An 18,018-nucleotide genomic window follows, 5' to 3' on the forward strand; every position below is an offset into this window, starting at 1 on the left:
CGCCCATATAAATATAATATAATATATATATATATTAATTACAAAAGTTAGTTATTGATTATTTATTATGTGGTTTCTAGAATATTCCCAAAGGATTCCGACAACTCATCTCCTCTGGTTACACTCTCCCAGCCACTACTATTTCAACATTAACTTCAAATCAAATAATGCTATTTCATTAGTTAATTTGAAAATATTGCCATTTTCATTAGTATTAAATTAAAAGTATCTCCAACTCCTTGTCTAAAAAAAAATCACCAACACACCAACCAACTCCAATTTTAACTACTTTTGAGTCTACACCACCTAACTCATACTTTGATTAAGTGATTAAAATTAACGGCAAAATTCTAAATCAATAAATTTCTTTTTATATGTAATTATAAAACCTAATTCAAATCAGTATATTTAAATAATAAAATCATAAAGAGCGTTAGCAACACGCTTTAATACAATTTTCTGAAATTTGTATTCAAAATAAATGTTAATATTTGTATTTTATCTATTTTTATTCCCATAAAATAATTTTACACCCATAAATATATATTTTATTGAACGACATAACTAGTTTTAAAACTAAAGCTTTTTAATTCATAAGAAATTTTTAAGTTAAAAAAGAAAATTGACAAATAGTTTCTATTTCTCAAGTTTGTATTTATTGATTTAATTCAAAAGGTTATTGTTGGGAAGTTACTAATTAAGAACTAGTGAAAAAAAGTTACTCCCTTTTTCACTAATAAAGAAAATTATCCTGTCCTGGTAAAGAAAAAAAAAAGAAGAAGAAAATCATCATGCATGTAAATCAATAAGGAAAAACATAAACTTTGCGTGAAGAGTCAACGTGTTGAAATGGATTATTGGATGTTCCTTTTTCACTATTATACACGCGTTTACTCCAAAACATTATAAATTATTTCTGCATTTTTTTAATAATTTAACTCAAAAAACATATATATGCATCCGTTAAAAACGTTACTCCGAGTGGAAAGTGCTAATCAAACAAATCTTGAAATACTTGGGTTAAATGAGAGGCTGCATAATTTTGTCTTGATGGAAAATTTACAAGTTCTCCTCATAATTAATGACACTTCCGAATTGAAGCGGCCTAAAACATCTCTAATGAAAATATTTAATTTAATTTTAGGTTTAATTACTTATTTAATTTTTATAGTTTTTAAATTTATCAATTTTAATTCTTATAATTAATAAGTGAATTTTTTAGTTCCTAAAATTTACATTTTAATTCTCAAAAAGTTATTATCATTAAATGTTTTTAACTTTGTTTATTAAAAAATTTTACCAGCAAAGACTTTTCATAAATTAAGATGTAAACTTCAGGGATTAAATTTTTTTTCCTTATTATCTATAAAGACTAAAATTTGAAAATTATAAAGATTAAATGAGTAATTGAACCTTAATTTTAAGTAATATTATTTAATATTTTTTCCCACATCAGATGATATAACATTACTTAACAAATTTATACTATAAATATATTGTTTTTTCAAACATTATAAGACGAACAAAATTAAGTTAATCACTCACTTCAATAATTTTAACTTTAAAATGAATTTCAGGTTTAAGTGTCTAAATTTATGTAACATCATAAGACTTGCAAAATTATGATAAACAACTCATCTAAACAACTATGCATTATACATAGATGACAAATTTTATATCGAAAAACAAAAAAAAAAGACATTTTCCTTAATTAATTTTATAAAAAAGTATGTTTCTAGTCTCTTCGTTTCACTTTTTCATGTTTTTAATCCATGAGTTCCATATCGTTTAATTTAGTTCCTCTACTTTATTAAAATCATGTTTTTGCTTCCTCCAAAGGCGTTAATTTTGTCTGTTATAATTAATAGTGAGGATTTTTAAAAAAATTGTAAATTAATTACAATGACGTGAATTTTTATAAAAAAAAGAAATTATGAAAATGTCTTACCCGAACACACTGAACTCTCATTTTCAACTATTTCATTTTTGTCTTTGTTTTCACTTTCATTCTTCAAGTGTTCTATGAATTTGCATGGTTCCAGATTCATATCTATACATAGGAATTGTAGTTCGAAATTAAGAGCTTGTCATTCCCAACCAAGACAAAAGGAATGTGCCCCTGTGTGGAAAAATTATAAGGGTATTTGGTTTGATTATTTTCTATTTTTATTTTCACTGAAAATAGAAAACGGTGATGAAAATGTGTTTGGTTAGATTTCTGAAAACATTTTCAGTGAAAATGAAAACAGGAAATAACCAGAAAATGAAAATAATAAATTTTCGTTTTCAGTGTTTTGAGTTGAGAACAGAAACCTCATTCCGGGTAAAGTAAAATGAAATTGTGATGACAATGAATGTAATTTTAAGCAAATCTAAAAATACAAAAAGACAAGAAATTAATATATCATAAATTTTCAGTATTTTTATTTCATGAAAACAGAAAATAAGAAGTCAAACTAAACATATTTTCAAAATTCTAATCTTTTGAAAATGAAAACAGTTTTCAGAAAATGAAAACAGGAAATGAAAATAGAAAATGAAAATACAAATCAAACACACCCTTAATAATCCATTTCCTAAAAATTAATGTAATTTGTAAAGAATACTACAAAAGGACTAAAACACATTTTTAATAAAATACATGAACTAAATTAAACCATATGAAATTTCAAGGACTAAAAATAAAAAAAACTAAAATATAAAAACTAAAAACATATTTATCGGAATAACAACCTATATAAAGTAAACAAATCACCAAGAGATTTAATTAATACTAGTAGTAAAGTATACTAGTATGAAAAACGGTAGATCGATCTCAAGCAATGCATGTTCCAAAGTATCACCAGCATTGAATATCACTCTAAGAATTAAAGAAACCATATCAACTTAAGCTTAAGTGTTATCTTAGCCACCAGAAAATGAAAAAAAGTGATGAAGAGGAAAACTTTGAAAAATTCAATAAAAAAAAGGAAAACTTTGAAAGATAGCACTCGAAGAGTTTAAATATTATACTAACCCTATTCCTTTTACCCTTACTTATTAATCATCTGCAATCCATTTTCGTCTTCATCTTCCTTCGATCAAGACTAATTTGGGTTATCCGAATAAAGTTATTTTTTTGACAGATAAAATAACTTTTTGTATTATTTTGCTTCTTTTATTAATCTCTTTACATTGTTAATACACGAACTATTTTATCTTAAAAATGGATGTAAGATTATCAAATTCCCATGTGAAATGAAATTAGAAGAGAATGTTTATGAAAATTTAATTGACAACTTTCATTGATGGCAATGCGATAATTAAAAGCAATAATACTTTACAAACACCTATCAACTTTTCCCATCGTGGTTTGTTTACCCATTATCTCTGCATCATTATTGAAGGGTGAATGGATGAGGATGATTCATGATTGAGATTAAAAAAAAGGGGGGGGGGGGGGGGGGGGGTGTGCATGAGTAGGTGAATAATTGGGCAAATAAGGTAGGGTGATTAAATTTCAAAGATATATATAATAAGTCTTTCTTTATGATTGACTTTAGGATAAAAGTCCTATGTTTTATATCTCAGAGTCATGATATATTTGAGTCATATCTAAGAATTATGACATGATAGAGGGTATCTCAATGTTTGGAAACATTTTCTCATACACATTCAAACTAGAGTTTAATTGGATGTGAAAGAATAGATATTCTACAAACGGGCGTTCAAAGTTAAATCAAAGTCACTGCTTGGTTTAGACCACAATCAACATGACAGGACAATCTACAGCTAAAATATTTATGTTGCTCTTCATTTGACTTGCTTTTTTAAGTGTATTTTGTCTAAAGAAAATATAGTTTTCTACGTTTGTTTGGAGAATAATTAAAAAGGAAAAAAAAAGTTGTATGCTTCGATGATATTTTTTTTTATATTATCATTAAATAACAAATCATTATGCTATATAAGAAGTTTATTAATTTTTATAATTAATATTTTATTTATAAGTCATACTAAAAATGATTTTTATGATTGATGATGCAAAAACACAATTCAGTCAAAAAAAAAAATGCAAAAACACTAACTGTGTATATCTATTCAAATCATAGTTAAAATACAGCAATAGACCATACACTTCGTTAATTGGATCGTTTGCATATATATAATTCGTTTGTTTAATAAAAGAATTAATCAAGCATAAAAACTCACTCTGAATTAATTAGCTGTCGTTTTGTTTTTTAAGAACTGTTTTTTTTTCTTTCAAAATGTTCAAGAGTTATTTTTGGATGATTCTTTTAAGTAGGAGATGATTTTAATCCAAGCATATACTACGTACCTTGACTTCCATCCAATACACTTGACGGTTCTTTACAACTTACACTACTCACGAAACTAAAGACAGTGATTGAATTTCGTATTGAGAACTAAATAATTTGCCTGCATAATGTTCACACCCACACTTTTTTACTCTAATAGGTTGCCTGCAGACCCATCTTCAAAAACTATTAATGCATTGTTCGGATGCAAAAAGATATAAAGGAAAATAAAGAGGAGAAGAACGTTAACAAATATCTTCAGAGTCTTAATTTAAGAATAAAAAATAGAAATGCATGTGTATAAACTTCAATCTTCAAAGCTTGAATTAATTTCGCCTGTTTAATAACTAATAAGCTTAAGTTTAAACTCATACTTTATTTCATAAATATACTAAGTTCAAATATATATATATATATAGGCTCATTTTTTAGTATAATTTTAGATATGGAATCATATTGATAATATTAATTATTTATTAATTGTAATTCTATCTAGAGATTTGTTATTTGTCATATGCATGTTTTTTCTTTTCTTCATTTTATAGAATTGAAGATATCTATTAAATATTAAGTTAATAAACTAAAAAAATATACTTCTAAACAGATTTGGAAAAAAAATCTAAAGTGTTGCATAAGTTAGATAAAAGGAACTTCAACTTTATATTCTTGAATAAGTCAGGTGCCAAGGTTAGATTTCACTCTTTTAATAAAAGAATCAAGATTGAGTAGCTAAACTTTATTATAGAAAATACGAACATTATATAATATTTAGCTGACGGGTTTATTCTTGTCGATGGCTTTTCTTAGAAAGCTTGGGGTGCATTCTGTGACAGGGAAACGAATCTTTTAGGTTTTAGCTAAGGATAGGCAAACCATTTAATGATTTTAATGTTTCCTTAATCTGACAAATTTATCCTAAAATTATCTTTTGGTTCTTTTTCCTGTCCTACATCAAATTAATGGGAGAATCACTTATTCAAGGATTTCGATGCTTATCCCAAATAAACTTTTTTTTTTTTTTAGTTTAACTAGTATTATGCAGAAAACAAAAATTTATTTAATATAATTAAAATTTATGATAAACAAATACTTTTAAATATGTAAAATATATTATAATTATAATAATAAAAAATAACATTTTTTGTACTTATATATTTAAAATAAGCCATTTATGTCAAGATACAATTATGCTTTGAACCATTGACATTTTTTAAATATTGATTTTTTTAATAAAAAAAACAGATTAAAAAAGATAAGAGGCTAAGCAACCCTAAGAATACTCTCATTGAAAGTAACTTCTAAAAACGCTTCCATTCAAGATAATTATTCTAATTTTTATATAATGAGTACAATCAATAAAAGGTTTACAATTAATAAAATAAAATTAAAAAAATGCAAACATAACAAATAAGATAAAAAAAAACAATTAAAATGAAAAAGAAAACCTAAAGCACTTCCTTCCATCCATGTAATCGTGTCATTCTTTATTTTTATTATTGTATTGAATTTGTTGCCATAAAATTTGCGCTAAAAACAAAAATATATGTATGCATGATACTGTTAAAATATTTTTTTTATTATATTTCTTAGACTTTAAAAACCGAGAAATATAATAAAAAATAATTATATTTTTAATCTCTAAAATTTGGAATAATTTTTTTAGTCTTTTGATTTAAAAAATAATATTTTAATTCCTCAAATTAATTTTTTTAATCTCTATGGTCAGACGATGCTAACAAAAATGGGAATAAGTGATTGTTAGTATTTGAAATGTGTCAACCTCATTTCACTACTTTTGTTAAAAATGTCTAACTCCAATCACTAATAATGTATTTTTTAAATTTGAGAAACTGTATTTTTTTTTTATCAATTTGGGGGGAAGAAAATGAATTTACCGCAAATTTTAGGCACTATAAATATAATTATAAAAAATTCATTCATCTCATTTAAAATAATGTAATAAGATTTTTTTAAATTTTTTTTTTTTTTTTTTGTTAGTTTCTAATAAAAAAAATAATAAAAACAAGGTGAATAAATCAAAAAAATAATTCCTGAAAAAGAAAAACAAATATTGCTAGCTTGTGAAAAAGGAATATAAGACTATATTTGAGTTTTGAAAATATTTTTATTTCTTTTAATAATTATTAAATTCTAATATTTTCTTTTTATTTTTTAAAAAAATATTTATAAGCAAAAACAAATCCTTGATGTCTCATTTTCATATTTTTTTTGTTAATAACTAACTAGATAAAGAAGAATTTTAATTTCTTTTATTCTAGAATGCCATGTTAACTAAATCTTAGAAAATATATTTAAAAAATAAAGTTGTAAAAGAATTAATTGAATTTAATTAGTTGTTTATCTAATTTTAGTTTATTGTGTTATTGATTGAAAGTTAATAAAAATAAGAGTAAATTATACTATTTATCTCTATTACACAAACTCTCGATGCTTTTTTAAGTTTTAACCATTACAGACTTATAGTAACCTCCCTTATACGAGACTAGTGTAATGTTTTTTAAACAATTAAGGAAAATTAGTGTAACAAATAAGGGGACGTCAATATACATTTTTCAAAAACTAAGACATGTAAGAGTAGATAAAAAAAAAGTTTATATAATTTTGTAAAACTTCAAGGTAATTAGTGTGAAATAATTGCCCTTTCCCTAATTTTTTCTTGATTGATAAATCAATCAAATTCAATTATGTTTTAAGTTTCAACAAAACCTTTATCCATCATGATTGGATGTTTGATATTTTATGGTTTAATTATTCTTTTAATTCTATAGTTGTAACAAGTTTTTATATGGGCCCATTTAAAACTTTCAATTTTAGTCTCAGATAGTTATAATTTTTTAATCTTTTTAGTCTTCAGTGTCTAAAATTTATTACAAAACTGAAACCGATGGTGAAAAAATACCAAAAAATTTTGATACTTTCAATTTGTAACAATTTTAAAAGATCAAAATATTAGACGATTTTAGACTGCAAGGACTATAAAGGTTAAAAAAATTCAACAATATATACAAAAATGAGATTGTTCAATCTATTGAGACTAAAATGAAAAATTGTTACTTGTTTCAACTATTGAGATAAAAGATAATCAAATCTTTATCAAAATAGCCACAAGCACAATTTAAACATATAGTGTCATGTATAGATCCCTCCCCATAAACTAGTTCCTGTTATTTATTCATCATGCTTGCTTACCTCGATGATTTGACGGTGGATTCTGTGATTATAATTTATACATAGTTTATATTGTCAACTCAATTGCTATGGTTTTTATTTTTTCTTCTTTTATTATTACTAGACAAATCTTACATTTCACACTGACCACTATGAGGTAGACACTGAAACTACCTCAATTATTCGTTTTATATATAAGTTTTCATAGTACAAACACAATATTAGGTGTTACTAATAGAGGATGACAGCTTATAAACAGCACAATTTCTGCTCCATCTTTCACAGCTCTAGAACTAAGTCTGCAATGCAAAGAAAATAAAAAAAAACAAAAAAACAAAAAAACTGAGTCAGGGTAGAAGAAGCAACACATAAGACTGAAACTGAAAATAGACATGCTACAAATGATTTGCCGCCGTGTTACAATCAGTTGCTGCTTTCATCAAGTGAATCATGAAATTCTATAATTGGCTTATGAAAAATAGAAATACATAGCATAGGTTAAACTGTGAAATAGGCTTATGAAAAAAAAAATTGTATACTTACAATCTGCATCTGTTTTGATCCAGTACTCCCTGTTGACAGATGAATCTTCCTCTGGATGCACCAGGTCACTTTTGTTGTAGCCTCCATTATTGATTGTTTTCTTCTTCTTCTGGTTCTTATGGTGTTTACCAGATTTTTGTGCAGCTGTTGAACTTTCAGGGTGAACTTTCTTGCGGAACATATGGAGAATCTAAAAACCACAAGAATAGCTCAAGTCATGACCAGAAAGAATAATACAACATGCAAAGACTAAGAGCATAAATAAATAATATGTTATTTAAGGCTAAAAGGAAAGAACTTTAAAATGCTGGTTACTTTATATAATAGTCCTTATCCAATATATTTATATACAATTTTAATGTGACCCGTTCGTTGATAATCATTACTCTTACTAAAGATAATGGTAATGCATAGCATAATAGTTATACATACACAAGTGCAAATAGAAAGTTAAGGTTGGCTAGTTATAGAAACTATTTGTGTACCTTATTCAGTTTTGTCTCAGCAGAAGCAGAATCAATAGGCCCACCATTTATTGAAGTAGAATTCTTGGAATAAGCATGGAGCATTCTTTTCTTCAGCTTTTCTTTCATCAGGTTCATGGAAGACTTGTCCACTTCCTTCTCGGCTCTTTTGTCCTCCTTTTCGCATTTTGCACCGAAATTCTCCTCAGATGATTTGCTTCTCTGAAACAGTTCCCCGAGCGAAGTCCTATGTTCTTTCTTTGCTGCTGCAGTTGTTGTTGTTTCAGACAGTTCAATAGCTGTTCCAAAGAGATATCCCTGGAGTGGACAAATTGCAGCACCATTTCCATTTGCTTCTGTGCCTTCTATTGGCTTTCCACTGAGTGTTATTATACTCGCATGGCTGCTTCTCCCAGTGCTGACATGGCTGCTTCTCCCAGTGCTAACATGGCTAGTCCTCCTTGATGAGTCAATGCTGACATCATCCTTGGTTTCAGCTCCTAGCACTTTCTCCAGCTCATCATTGATGAGCTTCAGATCATTCTCAGTGACTTCATCTTCTTTTTCAGTTATGCTCTCAACAGAAATGGGAAATGATGGTGTTGTTGATGGGTCGGATATTGGTTCTGAACCAAGAGTTCCAATTGCAAGGAAGCCAGGGAAGTATTCTCCCTCATAGTCTTCATCTACCCTTGCTGCTTCTACACCAGCAAAAGAGTTTCTAAGGTTGTTGTGACCTTTCTGAGCATGTTTGGAAAGTTTGACCCCAAGGCTTGGTTTCTGATATACTTGTTCATCATCAAGTGGTGCCTGCCCTGAAAGACAATTGCAAGAATTCCCTGAAACAAACAAATTTTAAAGAACTATGGTAATTGAGAAGCATAACATGAAATGGATTTCCATGATAGCGTTCAGCTAGCTAGACTCTGCCAAATTCTGATCTTATGCTAATAGAGATTTTATGGATCTTATTACCCTTGACAGCTTTTTAAACAGTCTAGTTTTTATGTTCCAACTTTCAATTCTAGCCAGTCATTCTACTTTATTTTCATAAATCTTCTAATTTAATCATAGCCTTTCAATGGTTGTACCTAGGTGGTTTACTACTGTGTCTTCATGGGCCTACATATATTTGTGATCATAAGTGTATGCAAGAGAGTATTTGAATTCTCCTTAACTTATAGTTCAAAGGTCATCATCAAGTTATCTAATGTGTAGTATGGTAAATTTTGCTTTTATGTACCACTGGTTGTTTACTAATTTCATGGCCATCACATAGTTAATGCATGTATGGAGGAACATAATGATAACAGCATATGACTTACCAATGACCAAGTCCTTGAATGGCTCACTACTATTCTGGCGAAGTTTCCTGTGCATCCAGCCTAGTAACTGCAGCAAAAAAAAAAAAATTTAAAAAAAATGAGGAAACCAACTTAGAAGAGTACAGTGAATATTTTGTTCTGCAAGGCATGATTGATCACCTTCATCTTTGATATTCAAGAAAAACCTTTGGAGTTTTGGTTGCCTAACTGAGGAAGATAAGGTAATTGAAGGAAGTGTCTATCGTACTTAAATGATATCTTAAAAAGAACATATAAAACATTGGTGAGAATCAGTGATGTCTTATAGAGAGGATACAGCAAGAAAAACAGAGAGAAACTTACAAACATTGTTTGCTGTTATATCTCAGCATTAAATCAAGTGGGTCCTAAACACACTAATCTGATCATGTGCAAGGTCGACTAACAGTAAGGCTTATAATTTTTATGCATGATTTTGGTATAGAAAATATTGCTTATCAGCATTCTTTTGTCCATTGTTTAGAATTAAGATGTCATGCATCAACTGCCTCACACTTTCTGGTTTGTACTTGAACACGAATATTAACCATATGAAATATTAGTTTGGTACTCATGTACCACGACGCGTGTGTGCAACATATTGTGCCTCGTGCATCTCATTATTTAGTTGAGTTTTTTGAGTTTTGAGTAGTGATGAGCCATTGATTCTTGTGATTGGATAAACCCCAAATCATTGGTTGATGCCAATAGAGCAAAAAACAATTGACCAACAAGTGTATCTTTTCTCCTTCAGACAAGAAAGTTAGAATTAATAGTCTAGACCGTAGAAGAATCCATGGCCCCATCTCTTCAGCTTGAAGGCAATAAAAAGTGTCTAGACACGTTAAGACTTTAGACCCTTGTAAATGATATGCTATGTTTCCTATTTCATTTTCAATATTATTTTCTCCCCAAGTGTTGTAATTTTGATGTTCGTTATTTGGTATTGTGGTGTGTGTTGAAGCTAATTAATTGTCTATTGAACAATCTTGTACAATTGGAAAATTTTGACAAATTTTGGTTAGATAAGTGCTGATTAAACTATAATGGGGAGAATGTCATGTCTTAATCTTGAAAAGAAAAAAAAAATGTATGCTCTTGACATTTTTTTTCCATGTTCACTAGAGTGAGTTGGGTTTGGTAGAACACCAAGTTAGTACACTTGGCAACCGTTAGTACTGTGTTATTTCTGGAGCAGTGATGATAAATTCATTATTCATAAACTCTGCACCAAATGGTAGGTCAGGGGACCCTCTCCCTCCGTAAAAGGAATATGGTATGTTTTATTTGTCGTTAGCAATGTTGCCATATGGTGTTTTCAGACTCACTACGTACTCCTCTTTCGAGAAGAAAGTTAAATGTACTTTCCCATTCTTGTATATTTTGATCCACATCTTTGACTCTTTCTGCCAACATGGTTATAATGATTTGGTAACTGTTGTTGCATCACTTGGATAAATAAAAAATAAGAAAAGATTAAAAAAAAAAGTTCTATTAGTTTAGATGAGAGAAAGAACAGTAGAAATAATAATAAAAATTTGAATATAGAGACTTTTTTTTTTATGTGTTTGTGAATCTATTTCTATTAAAATATATTACAGTTTTATTGGCTCACTCAATGGAAACTCAACTTGTTGCTTGTTTATCAGTAGATATTGCACACTTTACCTGTTTTGGAATAAATATAAAAATTTATTAGGAACCTTCCAAGGAAGCACCCAATTCGGGATGCAGAGTAATTAAGGACAAATTGATCTTCAAATCTATTTTATTAAAATTATGTTTAGATAAACAAAATTATATAAAATTTATAAAGGAAAAAATAAGAAGATAAAATATATTAAAATTCTCCATAAGTTAAAATTAACTTATGTAAGTTAAATTTTGGAGAAATTAAATAAAAAAAACTTCTATAAATATTAAGAACACAAGTTAATTTTAGCTTATATAAGAAACTCAACTTATTTTATCTTCTTATTATTTTCTCCTACAAGTATTTATGAAAAGAATTATCTAAACACGACTTAAGTTTGTCTCACAATAATCTTGTATAGTCATTGGCAATATTTATTTTTTTCCACACTAACTCTATCTAAATAAATAGTGTTAGAATTGAGAAGGTTTAACTCAAACCCCTAAAATTAATATCAAAAAGTTTATTTAAATAAATAGATCTAACTCTTCTAGAGTTAGTTGCTCATCTTAGCGAGTAAAATAACTAATTTGAATATGAAATTAATTAAAAGTTTTTTAACCACATTTAAATAAAAAAATTTCAAAAGGTAAAAGGTTCACATTCATTTTTCTGACATCATAATAGAATATGTTCAAATAAATAATAAAATCATCTCGGCTCAAAATAAGATCGTTTAAGACTTCATGCAATTAATATAACAATTTATGCTCCAATGTCACATCCTATCAGAGCATTATGTTCCAGTGCCCTCTGGCACGAGGGGTTCTTTAAAGTCATTCACCTAGTCATCTGCTCTCACGAACACAAAGTTTGAGATCATCATAGAATCCAAACACAAATAAATAAACAAAGACGTAATCAAAATAAATTATGAAAGTGTTTATAACATAACTCAACTTAATACAATTTACGTCACTTCACCACTTTATCATTTAAAATTCATTTTTCAATCACTAATCACATTACACATGAATCACACACTCGAGTCAAGACGTAATAACACTCATTAATTTCATAATAAACAATTAACAAGCGTTATGCAACAATTATACTAAAATTCAAGCCTATATGCAATGTGATACCATGTTAATGAAAAACTACTCTGGGACACTTAGGAGTATATAACAAGACACACCACACAATGGGTATGTCAGATCATTCTCACTAAGTAAAATCATAAGATGACCAATTAGGGTCACTCTGTTTTGCGAGAATGCTCTAACCATATGAGATCAATATAGGCTTAAAGGAGCACTCAAACCGAGTGTCTTTACCACTAAGACCTAGACTCTGTAAAATTCGTTAGGGTCTCACCTTCCTGATTCAGGTCCAACCCCTAAAACAATTTTTGCATGCAGACACTGCTTATGAATTATACAATACTCACGATCTCACACTTGTATTTCAAACACATTTAACATATTGTGCTACAATTTAACATTTAAGGTTTCTCACTAGGAATCCTATATTTTTCCTTTAACACTGTGCATAAACATTTTTCTCAAGGTAAACACCAATCGGGTTATTGTATAATTCACAGCTCACAACACAAGTATTGTTACATCAAGTGTTAACCACACACTTATTCACAACCAAATTCCATGTACACAATTTGACATTTCATAATGTCACAATCCATCATCACATGTTTACATGTATCTCAAAAATGAACACATGTTCAACTTTGCACTTGTGTTCAATCTCAACAACAATATTATAATCTCATTATAATAATTTATCACGCCTCATAACTCATAACTCATATGCACATCACACACTAATAATATTTGCATGACACAAAACACACACACACACACATATAGACTAAATCAAATTACATTATTTTCAATCAAAAAGAGTTTCTACAACAATTAAAATAAAATTACATAAAAAAATACTACTAGACATTAACTTTACAACTTTCTTTAATTTATTATTATTATTATATATATATATATATATATATATATATATATATAACATGTTGATCATCATCGTGGGAAAATACAGAACAAAGACAATAATTTGTATAAAATACACAATTAAAGAGAATATTATTTAGAGTACAATTGATGTTAACAAAAAAAACTCAATTTTTAGGATTCACACTCAACACAAAAACACATCAATTTCACAACAATTTTTCATTGGAACATCAATTGGTCTGTCAAACATGTATATTTCATAGTTATAATTGTAAAAATAGAATCAAAATTTGTTAAAACACCCCAAAAACTCATTCCAATTGATATTCTAAGGATCCCTATACATGTTCTCACTATTCGTCAACTGTGAATAACTTATCCCTTACCTCTAAGCGGGCTCACGTGTGTGTAGTCCAGTAGTGATAGTGGCGTTTCTAGTAGTTCCCTGAGATTCCTCAACCTTTTCCTCTATTTGCTCTGTTAGGGTTTCCAAGCGCTAAAGAGAAGGAAAAGAGATTATAACTTCTATTTCACTGTCAGACTAATTTCTCTCTTCAAAAACATTATTTTGCAAATCCCGATGGTGAGAATGTGCGAGAATGAGTTTCAAAGGTCGTGTCCAAATTTCATGACGATCCAACGGTTGATGAATCCGAGATCATAGTTTTGTTGGGATAGGTTTTGGGTGTATGCGGGAATAGAGAAAGCTCAGTGCAAGGGACATTTCTTCCATCACGGACATTATCTTGAAAATTCCAACAATGGGTATATGTGGAAATAAGTTCCGAACCTCGTGTTCAAATTTTACGATGATCCAACGGTTAATGAATCCAGGATCATCATTTTAATGAAACATGTTTGAGTGTATGCGGAAAAAGCTAAGAGAGGATTTTGAAAAAGGAAAAAGAGAAAACAAATTTCAGAGGAAGAGAGAGCACCTAGATATATCATAAATGTAAAAAGTTTTTTAATTTATTTGCGGAAAATATTATGATGTTACAATTTCAACTATGAATAAAATAACTAATGAATCTTATTAAGTGATATAACATTAAATCATAAATATATTAGAATGTTAACTATTGATTTCTCATTAACATTAACAGTTAAGATAACATACTTTATCTTTACTTACTTTATAAATAAGAAAACCCAAAATCCAAAGAAACAAATTTATTCAAGTCGTTGCAACTAGCACAAGGTATATTTTGACTAATATAGCTAGCCAATGTAAAATGTTGACAGTAACTTTTCTTATAAAAAACAGGGCTATTGCTTTCGAGAGTATTGCAATTTGATTATTTGACCCACAGATTCACTTGTGAGTTGTAAGTGAGTGCATCTAGAAAAGTGGAGAACGCAACTAGGGCATATATGTTGGCAGATTATGGCACAGTAGTAATGTTGCACGACCCGATCTAAATAGTGTCCCTAGTGTTCTTTGTGATTCGATCTGTTGGATGAAGTTATTAACCTTATATATTTTTAAGATTCGAATGAAACGATATTGACGATAGATATATTTTGTGACGCGTGACAACCATCCACGCGTAATGCAATAGTTAAAATTTGCCTCACTTGGACTCTTTTCTTCTTAAACCAACCAAAGCTATATATATATCATTTGACAGTGAGATACAATAATTCCTCAACCATGTTTAATTACTTTATGTAAATTCTTATTTCAAACAATGTTTTGGCAATGGTCGTAAAAGTCGATAAGTAAAAGATCAACGGTGAAAAATGACATATTTTAGTTTTTTCCTCTCTCACTTATTCTTCTTATATAGTCCACTTACAAATACGATCATATCTAAAAAATATTAGCTGTAGTTCGTTTTTTTATGCGTCAGAAAGAAAGCCGTAGTTCGCTTAAAACTCAAATCTAAAAGACAATTTTATTTAATAATATTTGCAAATTTTCTCTGCTATAATTTAAATATAATTTTAGAAGTTATAGAGGCATGCAAAAATTACTACACGAGTAAATATAGATCTAGAAACATTCTTTTCTAAAAATACGAATAAGAAAAATAAGAAACGTAATAATTGCATTTACATTATTACGGGTTCTGGGAGTTTCATGACCAATGGTTGGTGAGATAATATTCCTCGACTTCTAGTTTATTTCATGTTCATACTTCATATTCTCGACTCTACATTTAGCCTTCTTCGATTATGCGACCATGGCATTCCACGTGATAGATTCCTAGGGGGGAGTGGGGGACAATAATATTTCACTCATTTAACTGATACCAAATTGCCAATAGTAGTAATTCAAATCTAAAAAAATAGTATTGAAATATGTATGTTGTATAGATAATATTGAAAATGTTCTCAAGAGAGGAAAAAGTAAATATTAAAAATGCTTAATTAAAAAAATGTGGTGGTCTTGTTGTCTTGGCATTATTGATGGCTATTAGAGTCTTTAAGAGGTCTATCTTTCTATGGTTATTTTATATTTATGTTAGCATTGAGGCATTAATATTTTTGTAATTATGGGGAATGTCTCTCCCTTTCCTTCTCCTTTTGTCTTTAAGTCTATTTTTTTAACTAGTATCATCCATTTTTTTATTAATCATATTATCTTTTTGGTTGAAAAAAACAAATACAGGAGTAGATATTCATATTATTGTTAAACAGAAAATAACACATTTAATTAAAACAAATATAGTATTGCTTTTAAGGACTTTACTACTGAAGAATTTGAGTTTAAGTTCAAGATATTTCATCAATAAACTATATATATGTCATCATACTGCAATTTTCGATATGATTAATAGCTTTTTATGATTTTGTATTGAATAAACTACCAATTTTTTTTTTGTAAAAAAAATTACCAAATTTGTCTACAAATTATTACCCCTTCTCTTAAATAGTTTTAAGGTAATAAAAATATTTAAATAACCTCTTATATGTTAAATATTCATCACTTAATTAACCTTGTAAGTTGACGTATTCGAGTAAAGTTTAACGATCATACTGAAGTTTTTTTTTAAGTATTTAGAAAGACTATTAAACATGATTTTTAATATTTCAAGAACTTCATAATAAAAAAATTGTTGCTTTGTGGAGCACTTAGGAGGATAATACTTCAAGGATGAAATTAGTAGTTTACTCATTTTGTTTTACAATAATTAAAAGTTTCTAGCCTAGTTTGATCAATGTAGAATTGCTCGAATTAACATGTTAGTTCTAACTAATATAGTCTATAGGGAGAGATTGAAAATATTAACAATCACGCTTAGCTATGAAAACCAAGTCAAGCGTTGCCTACTCCAGCTTCTAGCACCTTAGCTCGATCACTCCAATGACTTGTTGACAAAAAATATATTTGTATTTTGATTTCAATATAATTAATGTGACTAAAAAAATATCTTTTAACAAGAAAAAATACTAATAAAAGCCTAAATTTGTATCTTACGGCTAAAATACATTTGCTAGTGGATGAGGATAAAGATTGGTGAGAAACTAAAGGGTGCAAAAGAAAAGAGAGGAGGAGAAAGAGAAAGAGAAGGAGAGACCCTTAGAAGAGAGGAATAAGGAAAGCTAAAAAAAGAGGGAACATACAACTATAAGTGTGAAGACATAAATAAGTAGGGGTGGGTGTAATGGTTGGCCGGGTCCATTTAAGACTCGAGCCTTGAAACCTGTATTTTAAGTGGACTGCATAAATTTGTTCCGCAAAATAAATGGACTTTTTTTAAATTTATATCCGGTCCTCAAGCCTGCAGATAAATGGACCAATTCACAGGTTCAATTAATAATTTTTTTAAAAATAACAATATGTTTTTTGTTGTTTGACACGACTACAAGCAAGAGAAAGGCACAACACAATAGGAGGCACAATGGCATAGGAAAGTGCAACGTGCAAGAAAGAAGTGCGACGAGTAGAGAGAGGTGATACACATGAATCAAGGAGGAGGAAGTGAACTTCTCGTGTGATGTTTGGTCGAGGTAAGGGAAATGTGATGCGGTGCTGACCAAGGTAGGGAGGTCACGCATGAGCCAAGGAAGAGAAAGTGATGTCATAGGTCTCATAGTGGAGTGAGGGTCAGAAAAGAGACACGCGACAAAATGAGGATCGGGGAAGTAGACATGTAGTGAAGTGAGGGTCAAGGAAAGAGACACACGACAAAATGAGGGTTGGGAAAGGCGAGGCACGAAATGGAGTAAGGGTTTGGAAGGGGAGGCATGCAATGGAGTAAGGGTTTGAAAGGGGAGGCTATGAAGTCTCAACTCTCAACTCAAATATTCAATATGTATAATTTTTATTTTAAAATTAATTTTGTCTTATAAGAACTACCCATGAACTTGCAGATAAAATTTGTTAAGTCTGCAAACTTAACAGACCAGATTCAAGTATTACTTATAATTACACTGGCCTGTTAAGTCTGTAACCCTGATTTTTACCCTTATTTTTATGATGATTATCAAACACACGTACATTTTGTTTTTGTACAATCAATCTCATGTGCATTATTTTTGTTCTGGGAGTTTCAGAAGTATTACTGTCCCCAATGTCCCCCCACCACCCATGATAATGCTTAGATATGAATATAA

At 29.0% G+C, this 18,018-nt stretch overlaps 1 protein-coding gene across 4 annotated transcripts; it reads right to left on the bottom strand.

Annotated features, from left to right (window-relative positions):
* Window positions 1-7,577: 7,577 nt before the first annotated feature.
* LOC102660341 (protein LAZY 1) lies at window positions 7,578-10,429 on the bottom strand. 4 transcript variants are annotated; one of them, XM_041011853.1, is made up of 6 exons: window positions 10,159-10,429; window positions 9,976-10,074; window positions 9,817-9,883; window positions 8,513-9,306; window positions 8,028-8,217; window positions 7,578-7,783 (listed from the first exon to the last, which is right to left on the bottom strand). In XM_041011853.1, exons 2-6 carry the CDS (start codon window positions 9,979-9,981, stop codon window positions 7,764-7,766), a joined length of 1,077 nt encoding a protein of 358 aa, XP_040867787.1. In that variant the 5' UTR covers window positions 9,982-10,074; window positions 10,159-10,429; the 3' UTR covers window positions 7,578-7,763. The 4 variants fall into 4 exon arrangements, with proteins under 4 accessions (XP_040867787.1, XP_040867783.1, XP_006575827.1 ...); XM_041011849.1 differs by having other exon boundaries at window positions 8,513-9,330; window positions 10,159-10,357; XM_006575764.4 differs by having other exon boundaries at window positions 9,976-10,328.
* Window positions 10,430-18,018: the final 7,589 nt, after the last annotated feature.

This window comes from Glycine max, chromosome 2 (genome assembly GCF_000004515.6).
Source record: "Glycine max cultivar Williams 82 chromosome 2, Glycine_max_v4.0, whole genome shotgun sequence".
Lineage (NCBI taxonomy): Eukaryota > Viridiplantae > Streptophyta > Magnoliopsida > Fabales > Fabaceae > Glycine > Glycine max.

Coding starts and splice junctions, on each gene's coding strand:
- LOC102660341 (XM_041011849.1), bottom strand. Junction 9,331..9,816: donor ATTCAAGGACTTGGTCATTG/GTAAGTCATATG, acceptor TGTTTGTTTCAG/GGAATTCTTGCAATTGTCTT. Junction 8,218..8,512: donor CTGAGACAAAACTGAATAAG/GTACACAAATAG, acceptor TGTGGTTTTTAG/ATTCTCCATATGTTCCGCAA.